General features: G+C 42.3%; 3 protein-coding genes across 4 annotated transcripts; 2 read left to right on the top strand and 1 right to left on the bottom strand.

Annotated features, from left to right (window-relative positions):
- Positions 857 to 7,312, top strand: LOC110436523 (protein RIK). Its single transcript, XM_021463704.1, has 12 exons — positions 857 to 1,115; positions 1,262 to 1,502; positions 1,616 to 1,714; positions 1,830 to 1,864; positions 1,932 to 2,007; positions 3,015 to 3,137; positions 3,279 to 3,365; positions 3,582 to 3,675; positions 3,751 to 3,868; positions 4,238 to 4,718; positions 6,347 to 6,809; positions 6,897 to 7,312. Exons 1-12 carry the CDS (start codon positions 1,048 to 1,050, stop codon positions 7,031 to 7,033), a joined length of 2,022 nt encoding a protein of 673 aa, XP_021319379.1. The 5' UTR covers positions 857 to 1,047; the 3' UTR covers positions 7,034 to 7,312.
- On the top strand, positions 7,754 to 13,242 carry LOC8056890 (probable inactive purple acid phosphatase 1). Of its 2 annotated transcripts, XM_002468234.2 has the most exons (13): positions 7,754 to 8,186; positions 8,293 to 8,521; positions 8,813 to 8,904; positions 9,014 to 9,080; positions 9,179 to 9,301; positions 9,936 to 10,028; positions 10,416 to 10,545; positions 10,807 to 10,888; positions 10,999 to 11,131; positions 11,448 to 11,653; positions 11,752 to 11,877; positions 12,286 to 12,595; positions 12,689 to 13,242. In XM_002468234.2, exons 2-13 carry the CDS (start codon positions 8,333 to 8,335, stop codon positions 12,992 to 12,994), a joined length of 1,857 nt encoding a protein of 618 aa, XP_002468279.1. In that variant the 5' UTR covers positions 7,754 to 8,186; positions 8,293 to 8,332; the 3' UTR covers positions 12,995 to 13,242. The 2 variants fall into 2 exon arrangements, with proteins under 2 accessions (XP_002468279.1, XP_021319385.1); XM_021463710.1 differs by lacking the exon at positions 7,754 to 8,186 and having other exon boundaries at positions 8,221 to 8,521.
- LOC8085307 (naringenin 7-O-methyltransferase) lies at positions 13,468 to 15,911 on the bottom strand. The gene is made up of 4 exons (XM_002465600.1): positions 15,493 to 15,911; positions 14,065 to 14,375; positions 13,913 to 13,977; positions 13,468 to 13,767 (listed from the first exon to the last, which is right to left on the bottom strand). Exons 1-4 carry the CDS (start codon positions 15,909 to 15,911, stop codon positions 13,468 to 13,470), a joined length of 1,095 nt encoding a protein of 364 aa, XP_002465645.1.

The raw sequence follows: 17,747 nt of genomic DNA, 5'->3' as shown, positions 1-17,747 counted from the left end.
AATTTATGGGTTGACAGTGCCTTTAGAACATTTCATTGTGTATAAAATCGCCAAAAAAGTCTTGGAACTGTCTCTTTTCTGCATTCTAACTGTCCTTAGAAACATATAGTTGTTTACTTGTTTAGCAATGATATAGCTTGGTTCTATCAATGCAACCCCCTAGTCTTTGAAAATGCACTTGGATTGGTTAGCGCTTGTCTCACCTCCCCCTTGGTTCACATGTGTCGCACCTCCTACCTCTCGTTCCCCGTTGAGCACCACATCGAGCTCCTTGTCTGGAGCGCACCACGCAAGCACTCCACACTAACCATCACATCGACCATCATGTGGAAGAGGAGGGTGAGTATGACATCATGGTCGGTCACACACAGAGGCTTCGCCCCTTGTGCCTTGGTTCTTTCCGCATCGATACTATCGCCATTGCACCTATGATACATCATCCTCATGCTTGGTCGCGTCTTTGCTTCAGCCTAAGTGCTAGCGCAACGGAGGTTCACCGGCAAAGGGACTAATGACTAATGAGCATAGAGGCGCAATTTTAAATATCAATCAAACACACTATTAGGGGTTACATGGAGACTTAGAAAAATTAAAGACCCATATATTCTTCTGACTCTGAATGTTTTTAAAACGATTATGTGTAGATATGAAGCTCATTTGAATTGGAGACGTGGATTGCAAATTAGGAAATCAATAATAAGTAAGATTAAAAAACTATTTTTCTTCTAAATTATAAGACGTACAACAATTTCATATGAAAGGGAGTAGTAAACAGGCTATAAACTCAAGACTGAAAACTGGATTTCTGAAATGTTATTATTATCTTCACATGCTCTGTGACTTTGGAGCTGGAAAAAGAAAGAAAAAAAAAGAAACACCCCCCACACACACACACACGGCTACGCGGGCAGGGGGCAACGCATCCAGGCGGCCAGGCCTCACCGTCACCGCTCACCGGCTCATCGCCCTAGCCTCCCACCCCGGCTGACGGCTGTGCCCGTCTCCTTCCCCTGATTCATCCGCGAGCCCACCCGTCGGCGAGCACCCATGACGGAGGACCGAGCGCACAAGGTCGCCGATGAGCCCGCCGCCGCAGGCAGGCGAAGACCTGAAAGGTACCCAGCCCCCCTCCTTCCCTCCCTCGCTCTCCTATCCGTCACGGTCATCGATTTGCGAAACCTAGTGCTCTGCCCGCCGCCCTCGCGGTTGAGACGGGGGTTGGGGATGCCGAGCCGCTGAAACATCTGCGCTTCTTCTTTAGGAAGAAGAGGAAGTGGGATCAGCCCGCGGAGGACTTGGTCTCCGCGGCGATGAAGGCTGCTGCCGTGGCGGGGATGCCTGTGATGAATTTCTGTGCTCTTCCTGGCGCTGCACTGCCCGGCGTCACGGCATATGGAGCTGCTACATTGCCAAGTGTAGTCCCTGTTCCACATTCGTTGCCGCCCCATATTGCGCCATCGGTGCTCCCGAGTGCTGCTGCTGCAGTTCAGAAATTGAGTCAGGTGTGATTTAGTTTCATACAATACTGTTTTTTTAAGCTCTGAGAGGTACTATGTGGACAATTATAATCTAGGGCTATCTGAGTGCATCTATGTCACTACTTATGTACTATTAGGCAAAACTACCAGATGAGGTCATTGCACGCGAGATTGTTATAAACGACGCAGATCCATCTGTGCGATATAAGCTTACAAAACGACAAACACAAGAAGAGGTAAATTCTTACCAGACAAGTCTAGGTTACCGGTGAACTCTGTTCCTTCTAAGACATTGTATTCGCATATGTTATGGTCAAATAAGGTACTTATAATGTTCCTGATACTTAACAGATTCAGAGATGCACAAACACTGTCATCATTACTAGGTAAAATCTGACATGCCCTCTTGGTTTTGACGGTCCATTCCTGAGACTACTTGTTTTACCTTGTAAGGGGAAAATATCACCCTCCAAATGAACATCCTGATGGTGAGAAGCCACTCTATCTACATATCTCTGCTGGATCTCAGGTAAATATTATTCTTTCTGTTGAATTCCGTTTCCCTTCATTTTATTCTGACCATAATAACTTTGGTGATATATACCTGAAATTTCTGCACTGCAACAGTTATTGAATCAGCTGTATAACTATATAATGGACCATTTTATGGCTGTCTGCATGCATTAACTGTTACTGGAAGATCTCGTTGTGTTTTCCATCTCGTCCTTTCTTGTTTTTAACTATGATGATGCCAATTATCTTATTGTTTTTTTTGTTTGTTTTTAATACTATGTCAAATACAACTTACTGAGTTGTCACCATGTAAAGTTACAGAACTGTCATGTCTGCCTTGAGTTGACTATTGATTGTTTAACTGCTACTGCTTATAAGGGCGTTAAACTGGGAACTAAGGACCTTAGGAGTATGAATTTTAAAACTACCTTTGAAGTTCTTAAAGATCTCAACCCATGACTGAAGTTTCCTAGTAGGGTGCTTGGTTTGAGGAATCACTCCATTCTAGATGGGGTGGTGCATCATGAGTCCATTCCTCAAATTGGGTAGAATGACTCCACTCCTCAATCCTCATACTAGTACTAATTATTAGCTTGTGAGCGTTGAGCAATGAGGTGATGATGGATCAACCCATTCCATTCCACAAACCAAACAAAAAAGTGAGGAGTGAGAAGATGATGAGCTAACTCACTCCTCAAACCAAACACACTATAAATGTTGTAAAACAGTGATTGTGCCATTACATATAGTAGGTCATACACTAGTTTTGATTTTTGTGGGAACTGGGATTTAACATATCTGCTTGTTAGGCGTAATGCAATCTAGTTGTGATGATATTCCTCTTTAATGTTTTAATTTTGAATCATCCATCCATATTATAACAAAAAATTGCATGATATCAATGCCAAGGCCATTGTGATAAGTAGCAGCATGCAGCAATTTTTTTCTAGTCTATATTTAATCCTGTATAGACATTCCTTATAGTATTGATAACATAATAATATGCATTTGGCCTCTCTCTAGTTGAAAGATACTGCTGAGCGCATTAAGGCAGTTGACCGCGCAGCTTCAATGATTGAGGAAATATTGAAACAAGGAACAATCTCAGAGTCTATATCGACCCCTTTCTCCTCTAGTGGTGGACAGGTAATCCTCTATATCTCCATATCATGAGCAAATTTACCCATTTTTGGGAGCGAATGGGGATCAGTGTAGTATGTTTGCTGTACTACTATAGAACAAATTCTGCTCGAGAAATTTAACTTCATCTCTATTCATCTTTCACAGGCTGTTCGTCCTTTTAGTGCCTCGATATTTTTGGGTTTTGATGCAGATCCATCATTGAATATCGCAGCTCGAGTCCGTGGTCCAAATGTATGTTTTTTTTGTAGAACTATATGTGATCCTGGTTTTATTTTATCATTTTGTTATTAGCTTATCTCAGTTTATTTTTGTTGATTACTCAATTTATGTGATGTTTTCTTACTTTTTTTTTGAAAGATCTAATCATAAAGCTTTCTCTGACATCCCAATTTGGATGGGAGAAACTGCTTTTGTGCTGTTGGTGCTTGTGCTCTTTTGTTATTATAGGATCAGTACATAAATCATATCATGAGAGAAACAGGGGTCACTGTTGTACTAAGAGGGAAAGATTCAGAGAATCTTGGCAGTTGTCATGGTGAAGGTTGGTGATTATTTTGATAGCTTTCAGGAACTTCTGATTTGTAGGCTTACATTGTGTTCTATACATCCTTTGTAGCCTCACAACAACCTCTACACCTATACCTCGCAAGTATGCATTTAAAGAACCTAGAAGCTGCAAAAGTTTTGGCAGAGAACCTGCTGGATACAATAGCAGCAGAATTCGGTGCTTCCAGGTATGCAAATTTGCTAATTAATTAAATGATTTTTTTTGCATGCATCTTTTCCATTTTTTGAGAAATACAACCTTTGCATCCACATTCTCACCTTCTTGGTTAAGCATTTGCTTTGCTTAGTCATTAACTCATCTTGATGTTATCAGCTTTGTCCTTTGAAAATACTTATTTCTTAAGGAAACGATTGTATGAAGCATTCAAGCTTACTGACTCTTAGCATCATGTTCGAATTGCAGTCCATTGTTTTATGTTCTTGTGTCTTTTTCTTTTCTCGCCAACATCGAAGCATGTACAGATTCTTATTGTTGATATTGGATCCTACAACAGAAGTCTTATCATTTTCATTTTATTAATACCCTTTTTTGACAGAATTTCTTCTTCAAACGTATATGGTGCTGTTCCACCTCCTCAGCAGTTGTTAACTGGTACCGACACCTCAGGAGTGAAAACAGATGTTCACTATACTTTAGGGCCCAATGTGTTATCAGGAGCTCCACATTCCTTTGCATCTACTGGAGTTATTGCTCCTGCAGTGACAGTGCAATCAGGGGCTCCAACATATTCTGGGGTTCCACCACCCAGTAACATGGCCTGTCCTATTCCACCAGTAAATGGTGGTGCATTTTACAGTGGTTATGGGGACATTTATCCCCAAGCAACTCCATTGCAGCAGGTGGCATTCACACTCAAGCATGCCTCATCGTCAGCAGCTCAGGCTGTTCCAGTGACGCCCACGCCAACAAGCATGGGGACAAAGGAGAACTCAACCTTGGATGTGGAGATGGATAAACGTTCCCGAAGAAAATTCCAGGAACTACCAGTTTCAAAGGGTCCAGCAACAGAAAGTCAGGTACAATTAGTTCTGTTTTTCTTTCTGATATAGCCTCGATTTAATTCTTAACTACAGGAGCTACAACAACCTTTTTAAGCTCTTCTTTTGTATGTACTTGTTCTGATGTCCCCTCTATTCACCTCCTTTTCTCTGTATTACCTCTCATGTGATTAATCTAAATTCCATGGCTACCCTTTCCTTCCCTATGGTGTTCACTAGATGCCTATCCTGATTTGATGACATCTTCCCTACTCTCTCATCCTTGTTTGTTCTCTCCTTTCTTAGCTTGGCTTGTGCCATCTTTTGAATCTTTTGATAGCCCATTGACTCTTATCAACACAACTTTCAAGGCGATTTCAATATCAGGATTTCGAATTCCTGGCATATTTGCTTTTGTTTGTAACTTTGGTGTACACTTTTGCTCTGTCAACTACAAGGAAAACTTTGTATGACACTGTGATTTTTTTTTAAAAAATTTAGAATGACACTGTGACATCTATTAACATCAAAATGTTCTGCATAAAAAAATATTGCCCTTTATGATGCCTCCTTGAAACAAGGGAAGCACTTTTGATTAACCGAGAGATTTGATGCAACAGCAAATATTCCACATGCAATTCATGATAATATGTTTTTATACTTGTACCTGAAGAAATATAATGATCTTACTGTTTAGTTCTTGTTTAGCACCTTGGAAATTAATAACTATTATAAATCTAACTTCTTTTGAAGGAAAGGAACTTTGCTTGCTCCTGTAGTTCTTGCAGTTCTCTTAATGGAGACTACAATCCAAATTTAACAATACTATTAAAAGCAATAGTTGCATTGCCAGATTGGCATCATCGTTTTTTGTTGTATTCTTTTATCTGCTTCTAACATCTCATTTCATTCCAGGTATTTTCTCTGACCTTGTCTGAAGCTCACAGGTGGCAATACATGTGGGTTTTTTCACAGGCTTGTAACAAGTTGGAGTTTGCATTACCTATGGAGTGTAACTGACAAGATGCAGAGCTCTTCAAATATCTTGTTACTTTTTTCAGAAAATAGAAATTTAACCTTTGCGTTTGGTCTGTTTCTGTTCGCTCACACAGTTCACTACTGTTGATTAACATTGCTAGCATGCCTTGAGTTTTGAAATTGCTTGGTTGGTGTAGTCTTGTTATTAGTTGATCAGTTAATATATTGTTAGTAGGTTTTGATACATTTTATTTCTTTCCACTCTTTGGAGAAAGTTTTGCATTTGCAAAATCTTCTCATTCAGTGGAAGCTCCAAGCAATATAAATATACAAATTACAAAAAGTCCTTCCATAATCCATATGAAACTTCTTCACTTAGTTAAGCAGACTCAGACTTAGGGTGTTGTTAGTTTCCTGCATTGTCTCCTACACTTATGTGTATATCTTATGTTATTAGAGTCTCCCAATATGAAAATTATATTTACAGTATATTTGCTTCTATCTTTCAAAATTAAGATAACATTCTGAACCTGTCAAGAGTCATGCTAGCTAGTATTGTGCTTCCATATGAATATTGCTCATATTTGTGCTGTGTATGCAAAATTGTTTCTGATTCCATTCATGCATTACCTACTCTAACACACAGGAATTTGATGGATGAGTGTTCTTGTTTTCTTTCATCTTTCCAGAACTCACAACAGGGATCCAAATTTGTTAAGACAGGTTTAGATAGTTTAGGTTACATTGGGAGCTCATCAATTGCACCTCCAAAGAAAGTTCATCCTGGATCAAATGGAATGCTTCCGCTAGAAGAAGCGGATATGCCATCACATCTCTCTATATCCACTAAGTTGCCAGCACCACCCCTGAAGAGCATGCTGCCGCCACCAACCAAGAACATGCCACCGCCACCGCCCAAGAGCATGCCTCCGCCGCTGCCACCCAAAAACATGCTACCGCCACCGTCTAAGAGCATGCCTCCGCTGCCACCAAAATTTCCTTCAGATGAGTTATTGTCAAGAAATGAGAACAAGACTTTTGCTTTAAAAGAGCTGACAGCACCTCCAAGGCCCTTGGATGCAAAATCAGTCCTGCCATCTCAACAACGACCAAAGGAGCCTGAGGAACAAACAAAAGGCACACCTGTGTCTGGTAACATTGCACACAATAATTTCCTTTGTGTGTAGGATATGATTTAACTTCGCTAATTTACATATTATCTTTGGTGTTCATTTATAGATACTTTGCTGAAACTTATTGATTATGGAGATGATGATGATGATGATGACGACGACGACGATACTGATGTGACAGACAACATACCCAAGGGCAGTCCAACTCCTGGTTCAGAGCAGAAACCATTTTGGGCTGTTTAAAACTGGGTCTGCTAACGTAGTCTAGTGTGAGATCGATATTGCTGATAAGGATGCTTGCTGCCCTGGTGCATCTTCTGAATCGAAGAGGCAATCGAGCTCCTTGTTCTTGTTCCGTAGTAATTCTAACAGGCGATGGGATTTTTCTTTGAACTTGTATTCATTGTGGTGTAGTCAAAATGAACCGTATGTTTCACTATTTTTAATATATTCTCAGTAGGGGCTCCTTGCCCTTCCTGTTCTTTCAAAAAAAAAAAAAGAACCGTATGTTGTTTTGGCTCAGATATGATGACCTTTTTGTTTTTAGATTGGACGGTTGCTGAACTGGTAACGTTTCAATGTCGGTATTATAAAATTGTTCGAGCCTGTCATTTTTGTATCCACTATCATGCAAATTTAATTTCTGTAATCAGCCTAAGGTCAGACATCGCGTGGAAGCACTTAGGAAAATGGCAGGACATGTGCAGGCCTTGTTTAGTTCCGAAAAAATTTCGGATTTCGGCACTGTAGTATTTTCGTTTTTATTTGATAAATATTATCCAATCATGGACTAATTAGGCTCAAAAGATTCATCTCGTGATTTACAGGCAAACTGTGCAATTAGTTTTTATTTTCGTCTATATCTAATGCTTTATGCATGTGCTCTAAGATTTGATGTGACGGAAAATCTTGAAAAGTTTTTGGTTTTCAGGGTGAACTAAACAAGGCCATGGTAATTTTCATTTCGGCTTCTCCTCGGCATGTTCAAATTCAAGTTAGGTGGAGAACTCCTGCAGTTATCACCGGACTGGCCTAGATCGGATCCAAATACTCTGGATATTCTGTTAAACCTCCAGTAATCACCGGACTAGCCTAGATCAGATCCAAATACCCTTGATATTCCGCTGCTTAACTGAGTATGACGCATCGATGCTTATCCCGAATATGAAACTGGAGGTCCATTCAAATGAAGGTTATCTTTGTGGTGAAATAGGTCTGAGTCTTTTGACTTAAATAGGCATGTCCGTTGACATCGAGGTGGTTGGCATTTGCTTGTGTTTCAAACAGGCCATCGGTTATTTCAAAAAAAAAAAAGGCCATCGGTTAGCTCGGGTTTCTGAAATTTGCTTTTCGAAAGGGCCTTCAGATTCGCCATTACTTTTACCTTAGACGTCAGGTCAGGCTCTCCCCTATTGTAGCTTAGACGTCACTCTTTGATTTGCCGACTGTTCCTGCGTTCCATAATTTATTGGCTCGCTTTTATCCCACAAAATGGTATACAGAAAGCGAGAAGAGTTCGTCTGCTGGTTGCAACCGAGCACGATGCTGTCATTGCCCAGAACGGCGGCGGCGGTGACGGTGTATGCGCTGCTCGCTCTTATCGCCAGCGCCGGCGCCGCCGCTGCGGGAGGTGGCGTGCAGCCGCTGTCGAGGATCGCCATCCACCGCGCCACCGCTGCGCCCCAGCCGGGTGCCTTCGTCGACGCGTCGCCGGCCCTTCTCGGCCTGGAGGTGAGCCCTCTAAAACGCTGGCGCCTCAGGCTAATTCGAGTGGGCGCCATCAGTTCGTGGGCTCGAGGTGCTCTAAGCTCTACAGAGTATGCATGTATAGTAGTTTGAGAGTTTTGTCGCAATTCGGGGCTGAGTTTTTGCAATTCATCATTAGAAATATGCGCGCTCGATGCTCGATTGTCCAAATAGGGCTTAAATCTGCAGCACAAGCTAGGTTATATGTAGGGCCATTGCCCTCTCTAATGGTTCCCTCTGCTGCTATTAGATTATCGGCTGCTTTATTTGTTGCAGGGGGAGGACAGAGAATGGGTGACCGTCACATATAGTAACCCCAGGCCTTCGAAGGATGACTGGATTGGAGTCTTCTCTCCTGCTAATTTCAAGTATAAACTGATACACTATCTGCTGTTTGCTTTGGTAGAATACTGCATGCTTCTTGCTAAATGGAAAGCTGGACTGATCTTGTGTATTTTGTTTCCATGGATTTGTCAGTGATTCCATTTGTCCACAAGAGAACGAATGGGTGGAGTCCCCTCTTTTATGCACAGCTCCTATCAAGGTTGGGCTAGTTTCCTGTGAGCTTTCTCCATGTGAAGTTTAGGTGACTTCAGAACTCTTATATGAACATATGCTGAAGGAAGCTTCATATTTCGGCAGTTCCAATTTGCAAACTACACGAATCGTGATTATGGAAACACTGGAAAGGGATCCTTGAAGCTTCAGCTGATAAATCAGAGAGAGGGTTTCTCATTTGCATTGTTCTCTGGAGGCCTGTCGAATGTATGTGCTTAATGCTCTTCTTTTTGTGAATCAATCTATTGAACTGCAGGGTTTAAAAAATTTAGACCTTTTCATTTGGTATCTAAGCTATCAGTACTATACATCCTAAACAATTTTATCCATTTCCTGATAGACAATTGTAGCCCACCTTGAACACATTATTAACTAAGCATGATATATGTTTTTTTATTGTTGGTTTATAAATATTACAATAAGTTCCCTGCCAGTTGCTGTCACAACCTACGAGCCATTTACAACCTCTACAGTCATATTCCAACTATAGAGTTCAAACGCCAATACACCACTAAACATGGTGTGCTAGTAAAAGTCTCTCACTTAGATTTTTAGCAATGAGCACCTTGTCATCTCTTTAAAACAAAAGAGAACTGTTTTAATTTAGCATTTAGATTATTTTTTAACCCAAACTACGTGTTTAGATTTTTAGCAAAGAGCACCTTGTTTTTTAACCCAAACTGTGTACAACCTCTACAGTACCATTGTGTTTTTTATTTTTGGATCACTAATATTGCTGCCAGTTTTTTTTACTATTCTTAGTTTCTTTGTCTGCATACCATGATGGATAACTAGTATGTGCTTTAGCATGACTATGCACATTTTTCGTGTAATTATACAGCCAAAGCTCATCGCCCACTCAAAGAGTGTTACTTTCATCAACCCAAAGGCTCCGGTGTTCCCACGCTTAGCACAAGGAAAATCTTGGAATGAAGTAAGTATCATTTTCACTTTTTCCCCCTTGTAAGTAATGAAGGAAACATCGACTGAACACTGTTTTATATGACCCACAAAAGAAAATTTTATGAATGCAAATAGGTGACAGATTTGGGTCATTTCTCTAATGCACTTTTTTTGTAGCTGTAAGGTAACATTTTCTTTTGATCAAATTATTAATTCGCAAATAATTTTAAAGTAACTCAAAACAAGAACTTAGATATTTCAGCTAGTTATTATTTAGATGAGTACTTTCTTAGTTTTACCTTTAGAATTTGTTCATAGTTATCAAGGTTTTTAAGAAAAAGTGCACATAACTGCTTTCAAGAATGAAATCGCTTCATATCATATCTACAAGATTTTTACTGTTTTTTAGTGACTCTAGATGACAGTTACATGGACAAGTGGGTATGGTACAAATGAGGCTACACCATTTGTCAGATGGGGCATACAAGGGCAAATCCAAATCCTTTCTCCTGCAGGCACCCTTACTTTCAGTCGCGAGACCATGTGTGGTTAGTAATTCTCTTACTGTATCCTGCAAAAATACAGAGTATTATCCTCAATTTTTATCTGAAATGTAGGGATCTATCTTAGGATAAAATTACAATGTCCAACAATTCCTATGCTTTGAATTGGATTTAGTTTTTTCAGTGTTCTAAAGCTAAGTGTGATTGATGTGTTCACTTTTCATGAAACCCAATGAGTCATTAACGTTGCTATGGTACCTAATAAGAACATTATCATTACTATGTACCTTTATGGCTCTATTTCAGGTCCTCCTGCAAGGACAGTTGGTTGGCGTGATCCTGGTTTCATACACACAAGTTTTCTCAAGGAATTATGGCCCAATCTCTTGTAATTGAAGCTCAAACAACCTGTTTGCATCTTCATTTCTTTCTTTTGTTAGCTATTCATTTGTGCTACTACAAGGGGCGACAAGTTTTACATATGAGTTCAAATTTCAGGTACACATACCAAGTTGGTCATCACATTTTTAATGGCTCTATAGTTTGGGGACATCAGTATAGCTTCAAAGCACCTCCTTATCCTGGGGAAGACTCTTTGCAACGTGTTGTAATTTTTGGGGATATGGGCAAGGTACGAATTTGATGCCAAAATCTGCAAGATGCTTATCCTTTCTTTTTCCTATGCAATCATGCAATAGAATTATTAGACCGATGCCTACTGCACAGCTATTGACAGAAGGCCAATTTAGAATCTCTCGACCTTCAGCATCTACCTTTATCTACTTTCTTACCTAGGAACTTATCCACCAAAATGTTGTATTTTCATTGTTAGTTTTGTTGGTGCTGGAAATATTAGCCCCTTTTCTCATCTCAGATCAAACTAACAAGTAATAATGTTTCTTTTAACTGCTTGACACTAAAGTTGGCGTTTGAACTTCTTTTATCAGGCTGAGGTTGATGGTTCAAATGAGTTCAATGGCTTTGAGCCTGCTTCACTTAACACAACGAACCAGCTAATTAAAGACTTGAAGAATATTGATGTGGTTTTCCATATTGGAGACATCGCATATGCCAATGGCTATCTGTCACAATGGGATCAATTCACTGCACAGGTTGAGCCCATTGCTTCTACTGTGCCTTACATGGTTGCGAGGTTCGTCCAGGATTCCAACTTGACAACAGATCAAATCAAATGATAATGAAATGGAACAGTTTTAATATGTTTCTGATACTACTAATTTGTGGTTGCAGTGGTAACCACGAAAGGGATTGGCCTGGATCAGGATCTTTCTACGGAAATCTTGACTCAGGTGGTGAATGTGGGGTACCAGCTCAGAATATGTTCTACGTGCCAGCAGAAAACCGCGAGCAGTTCTGGTAAGAAAACTTTCGCCTGGATATGGTCGAGATTGAAGGCATAGCATTAAACATGAAGCTATAGGTGGTCAAATACAAAGATCTCTCAGGTCCAACTAAAAGGAAATAAAGAATTCCGTTTTGAATATAGAATAGACAGGCAAGAGGATGTTTAACAACCTTTTATTCGTTCAAAGAAAAAGTTAACAAAGTTTCATGGTGTTTGAGACTGAAATTTCATTACTCACTTACCCACAAAAACAAACTCCCTCATTGGCAGAAATTACCAAATGCAGTATTGAAGCTATTTGTTCATGGAGCTGAGCTGTGCATCACTGTCCTTCTGATTTTCCCCTAGAATAGAAAGTTGCAGTATTTTCCAATTTTGTCTCCAAGAAGCTCTCATCGAACACCAGCTTATCCTTTTAGGTACTCAATGGACTACGGGATGTTCCGTTTCTGCATATCCAATACCGAGTTGGACTGGAGGGCAGGCACGGAGCAGTACAGGTTCATCGAGCACTGCCTGTCGTCTGTTGATCGGCAGAAACAGCCATGGCTCATCTTCCTCGCGCACCGTGTTCTGGGTTACTCGTCTGCCACCTTCTACGCCGACGAAGGAACAACCGAGGAGCCCATGGGACGCGAGAGCCTTCAGTCACTCTGGCAGAAGCACAAGGTCGACATCGCTATGTATGGCCACGTCCACGGCTACGAGCGGACCTGCCCAGTATACGAGGTTCTTCTCAGCTTCATTCCATCTCCTGTGGCTAGCTTAGCTAGTTGACGCTCATTTTGTATATCACTCTGGTTGGATTTGTGTGAAACGCAGAACGCGTGTGTCGCCAAGGGGTCTAACCTCTACACCGGCGCTTTCACGGCGACGACGCACGTCGTGGTGGGCGGCGGCGGCGCCAGCCTCGCCGACTACACAGCCGTGCGGGCGCGGTGGAGCCACGTGCGGGACCGCGACTTTGGGTTCGCGAAGCTGACGGCGTTCAACCACACGACGCTGCTGTTTGAGTACAAGAAGAGCCGGGACGGCAGCGTGCACGACCACTTCACCGTCTCCCGCGACTACCGCGACGTCCTGGCCTGCGGCGTCGACAACTGCCCGAGCACCACCCTGGCGTCGTGAGCCCCCGGCCCGGCCGGCCTCGTGTCGATTCGATTTGTTTACAACGTGCTGTACTGCTGTTCATTGAATTTTGAATATCCGAGGACTAACTTCACTGGCAATCCCATCCTGAGCGTCTACTGGTACAGCGGTAGGAAACAGTGAAACTCAGTGTGCTGGTACGAGCTGTGTTTATATAGTAGGCAACAAAATGGCCAACAAACATAAGTATACATATTGCTTTTGTGGTAACGAAATTCGGTTACACCTGGTACGGGAAACAAAAATAAGCACAAGTACATAATGCATTACCGACACACGCCCTCGTGGATCAGCGTATGTCCTTGTTACGTTTTCTCGAATGAAAAAGGAAAAACCAGCACAAATTAAAGCCGGTCATAGATAAGTATATAAATAAATGTCGTCGTGCCAGCCACCTCCCGACCTCCGATCCTGATGAGACCACCGCGCGCGAGCGCCGATCGAGCAGGTAGCTACTTGGTGAACTCGAGCGCCCAGGCGGAGGCGAAGACGTAGGTGGCCCTGCACCCGCCGGAGAAGCCGGCCTCCGCGGCCAGCTGGGCGAACTCCTGCTCCGTCCGCTCCTTGGCGCCCCTGAGGCGGTTCAGCATCGCCACGTCCAGGAGCAACGAGACCTGCGCAACCTGCGTCGGCTCCGGACTCGCCGGCAGCACGTACTCCACCACGATCACCTTCCCGTTCGCCGGGAGCGCCCGGTGGCAGTTCTTGAGGATCTTCACGCACTCATCGTCGCGCCACAGGTGGAGAATCCACTGCACCGTTTGTTTGTTTTTTTTATTGTTGTTGTTGACAAAAAAAATAAATAAACAAACATATTCGGTTGTATCTGAACTCTGACGTGGGTTGCCATGCATGAAATTATTGTGATAAATAATATGATAAGCTAACGAAACAGACCTTCAACAGAATTGCATTTCCGCTCGGAATGTACTCAAACATGCTGCCACCTACATGTTCCACACCTGCACAGGAAGTGTGTGTGTTTGTGTTGTGTTAGCACACGAAGTGAATTTTGTGTAGCCACCGCCAACAAGGCAACACGGACTGACCTTGCACCGGCGGCGCCTGCGCGATGACGTGGGGGAGGTCGTAGTTGACGCCTCTCAGATGCTTATACTGGGCGGTGACCATGCGCAGCGTGGAGCCGGTGCCGCCGCCGACGTCGACGAGCACGTCGACGCCTTCGAAGCCGCGGTAAACCTCGAGCAGCTTCTTGATTATCATCTCCGAGTGGCCGGCCATTGCCTGGTTGAAGAGCGTGTTGGACGCCTCGTCCGACCCCAGGTGCTCGAACAGCGGCATGCCGTAGGCCTTCTCGGTCGGTGTCGCTCCCTCCGTCACGGCCTCCTTCATAAAGTACCTGCGATTATTCATCATGTATCATTCGTTGCCACCTCTTATATTAATTACGGCTGGATATACCCCTCCCAGTCACAAATGTACTGTGCTAACAGCCAGTAACGGCTGCATATACAAGCAGCCGAACAGTCTGATTAATTAATAAGCAACTAGATCATGGGCACCAAATTCACTATCTTGCAGTCATAAGAGTCCTAGCTTCCAATCAAGTCAAGTCACAAAAAAAAAGCTTCCAGTCAAGTCAGATTATAATTTCGGCTGTCATACGACTTCTTCAGTGGGCCTATTTGAATCCATTAACACTAAAATTAGTACTAGTGGATCCAAACTCCTCCATTAGCACTAAAATTGGTCTAGTGGATCTAAACTGACATGCTAATTATTAGTTAAAGGGCTGCTAACTATTAGTTTTATTAGAATGTTTGGAGTTACTAATACGCGCTAATAGTTCATAAGAGTTGTAACTTAGCTTGCCTATTCATCACATTCTATTACTCTTACATTAGAGTCTTATTAGTAAATTGGTCGATACTCTTATGCTTGATGGCGACAGAGAGACTCGATCGGGAGAAACTGAATGACGGGAATTGTGGGAGAGAAATTTGCGCTCTTTAATATTAAATAAAGTAGATAGGTACAAATTTAAATAAGTGCACTCACTTTTTAATTAAAAAACTATAAATATATACCATATTAACATCAAACAGATCTAACATATTTGTTTTTAATATGAAATATATGAACTTTTCCAATCTGGTTGAATGATGCATGATTTTGACGGCCCGTTGAAACTCTATGCTAGGGCCTTGTTTAGTTGAAAAAAAAAATTGCAAAATGTATTAGCATTTTCGTTTGTATTTGATAAGTATTGTCCAATCATAGATTAACTAAGCTCAAAAAATCCAACTCGCAAATTACCGATAAACTGTGCAATTAGTTATTTTTTAATCTATATTTAATGCTTCATGCATGTGCCGTAAGATTCAATTAATATGACGACAAATCTAAAAAATTTTACAAATTTTTTAGGAACTAAACAACGCGAATGCACGGTATACGTACTACGTAGGAATTAATGATGTGCACGTTTATATAGTAGTACGTATGTATGTAGGTACCAGGTTTCCATGAACGCCTTGTTTAGGTTCATCAGCCCCATAGGAGCCAAGGAGCCCTGTCCGCCGGCGTTCCGAGTGGCGAGCCACTTGCACACCGGCGCCGCGGCATAGCTCCGGCGGGCCTTCCCATCCGGCCCCACCTCCGTCGTGCACCTGACGACGCTGTGCGACGCGAGGAGCCGCATCATGCGGTCCACCGCGGCGGCCGCCTCGGCTGACTGCGGCCACTCCGCCGCCAGCTCCTCCGGGGTCACAGAGCGGCCGTCGGCGGCGAGGAGGTAGTCGATGAGGCCGAGCTCGATGACCGCCTTGAGTGTCATGGGCACGATGAAGCTGAACAGGAGCTCCTGGGCGTACATGCACGCCTCGTCGTCGTTGGCCTTGTCATGCTGCAGGGATGCTGCCGTAGTGCAGGCCATCGATCAATCCGAAAATTAAAGCTCGCTCGGTCGTAGGCACAGAGAGAATGTGTGTATTTGCGGCGAATGGGAATGAAGTTTCCCTTTGATATGTACGAGAGGAGACGTTGCTTTTTCTTATATATATGCTCTCTTTGCTCTCCTCATGTTTATATAGAAGAGAGTGCGAAGAGGATGGGGACGAGAGCGACTCGAAAGTTACAAGAGATGGAATAAAAAACGAGTTCAGCCACATGGCAAGTTGCCCTCCTCGTTGAAATGTTGTCCATATACGTTAGCTCCCAGTATATCTCGTTGCTGTTAGCTTTCTAGTATAGTCGGCTTTGAGTTATTTTGTTCTTCAACCAACTGGGGGTTGGGTGTTGTTGTAAAAAAAAATTGGGGGTTGGGTGGGGTGAGGGCGTTGGCGGCGTTAACCGCCGGCGGCAAAGCTCCACTAACTTATCTCATTGAATGAAAGGGCTGGAAGCTTTAGCAAAAATAACCTTTGCAGGCCACAGTGTCGAAGTACATGGGAGAAGGGAGAAATTTAAACTAAAGAGCTACAACAGTTCGAGAGATAATTACGCGAAGCTAACCGATGTGCATGTGTCTAAGGTCAGTCTCAGATGAGATTTAATGTCCAAATTTTAAATACACCTATATTTTGAAAATAGTACGCAAGAGTTTTATCTCCATAAAGCTTTAGATTTTTGCTCCTATAAAACTCTTGTAATCTGTATCTTCATAGGACTATGTTTGGATCCATGGGCTAAACTTTAGCCAGCTAATCTTTAGTCCTGGGGCTATTTAGATTCGGGGCTAAAGATTAGCCATGTACCTATCATAACTTATTTGTCTCTAATTAATATTTATGCACAGCCATGCATAAGGTAGGTGGGGTAGTATGCGTATTTTGCCCCGTATGATCACTTTTAGCCCTCTTTAGCTCATTTTGGAGGGCTAATGGAAAAGGGGTGGACTAAAGTTTAGCTTCTTTTAGTCCTCATGTTTGTATCCATGAGGGCTAAAATATGATTAAAATAGGTAAGCTAAAGTTTAGCCCTATGGATCTAAACAGGGCTTAAATACAGTGTCATGTCAGTAATTTAATGCTTATGAAATTCTTATGAAATCCTATTGAGATTGATCTAATTATAGAAAATACTTTCCGAGGAGAATCATCTAGCTATTGAAAATCAACCTATTTCACGAGTTCCAAAGCTTCCAAAGGATGATCAAAATCATATTCGTACACTACAGACAGTCGGGGGCGCCAATAATGAGCTAGGGACGACGCCTGGCACAGATGCATGAAAGAAAGATGTGGTCGCCTATTGCCATAATCTTTGGGACAGCTTTGATAGTATGAATCTTCAAGTGGCGATCCACGAATGTTTCAATAGAAGAGATTTGCTCAGATGTTTGGACACATATATAGAGTATTAAATATAGATCATCGTCCACATGGTGCCTTCGGTTCAAAAGTTTTTTGCTGATGTTGAGGAACTAACCAAAGAACTTTATCTTCCTTGGAAGCCTGTGTATTTCCAGATCTACTGAGCACATTGATCAGGAGCGTTGTTAGAGCAGGTATAATAATAGGCTTATAGCCAAGCTAATGCTGATGTGGAGGAGAGAAAAGAGGAGAGAGATGATAGCTTGGCTCTCATGTAAGCACCAAACTGGGCACGAATGCATAGGTAGTGATGGGCCCAAATAGCAAATGTTGTGAGATCGAATAAGAAAGAGAAGATATTTTAGAGACAAGTATGAGACAACTTATTGTATAACTTGGCTCTAATCACTTGGCTTATAGTCAACCACTTGGCTCTATTCTTAACCTTGCTCGTAACA

The sequence above is a fragment of the Sorghum bicolor genome, chromosome 1, assembly GCF_000003195.3.
Source record: "Sorghum bicolor cultivar BTx623 chromosome 1, Sorghum_bicolor_NCBIv3, whole genome shotgun sequence".
In the NCBI taxonomy this organism is placed as follows: Eukaryota; Viridiplantae; Streptophyta; class Magnoliopsida; order Poales; family Poaceae; genus Sorghum; species Sorghum bicolor.
Note: the sequence above shows the minus strand (reverse complement) of the source record. Positions and strands in the feature narration are given on the sequence as shown.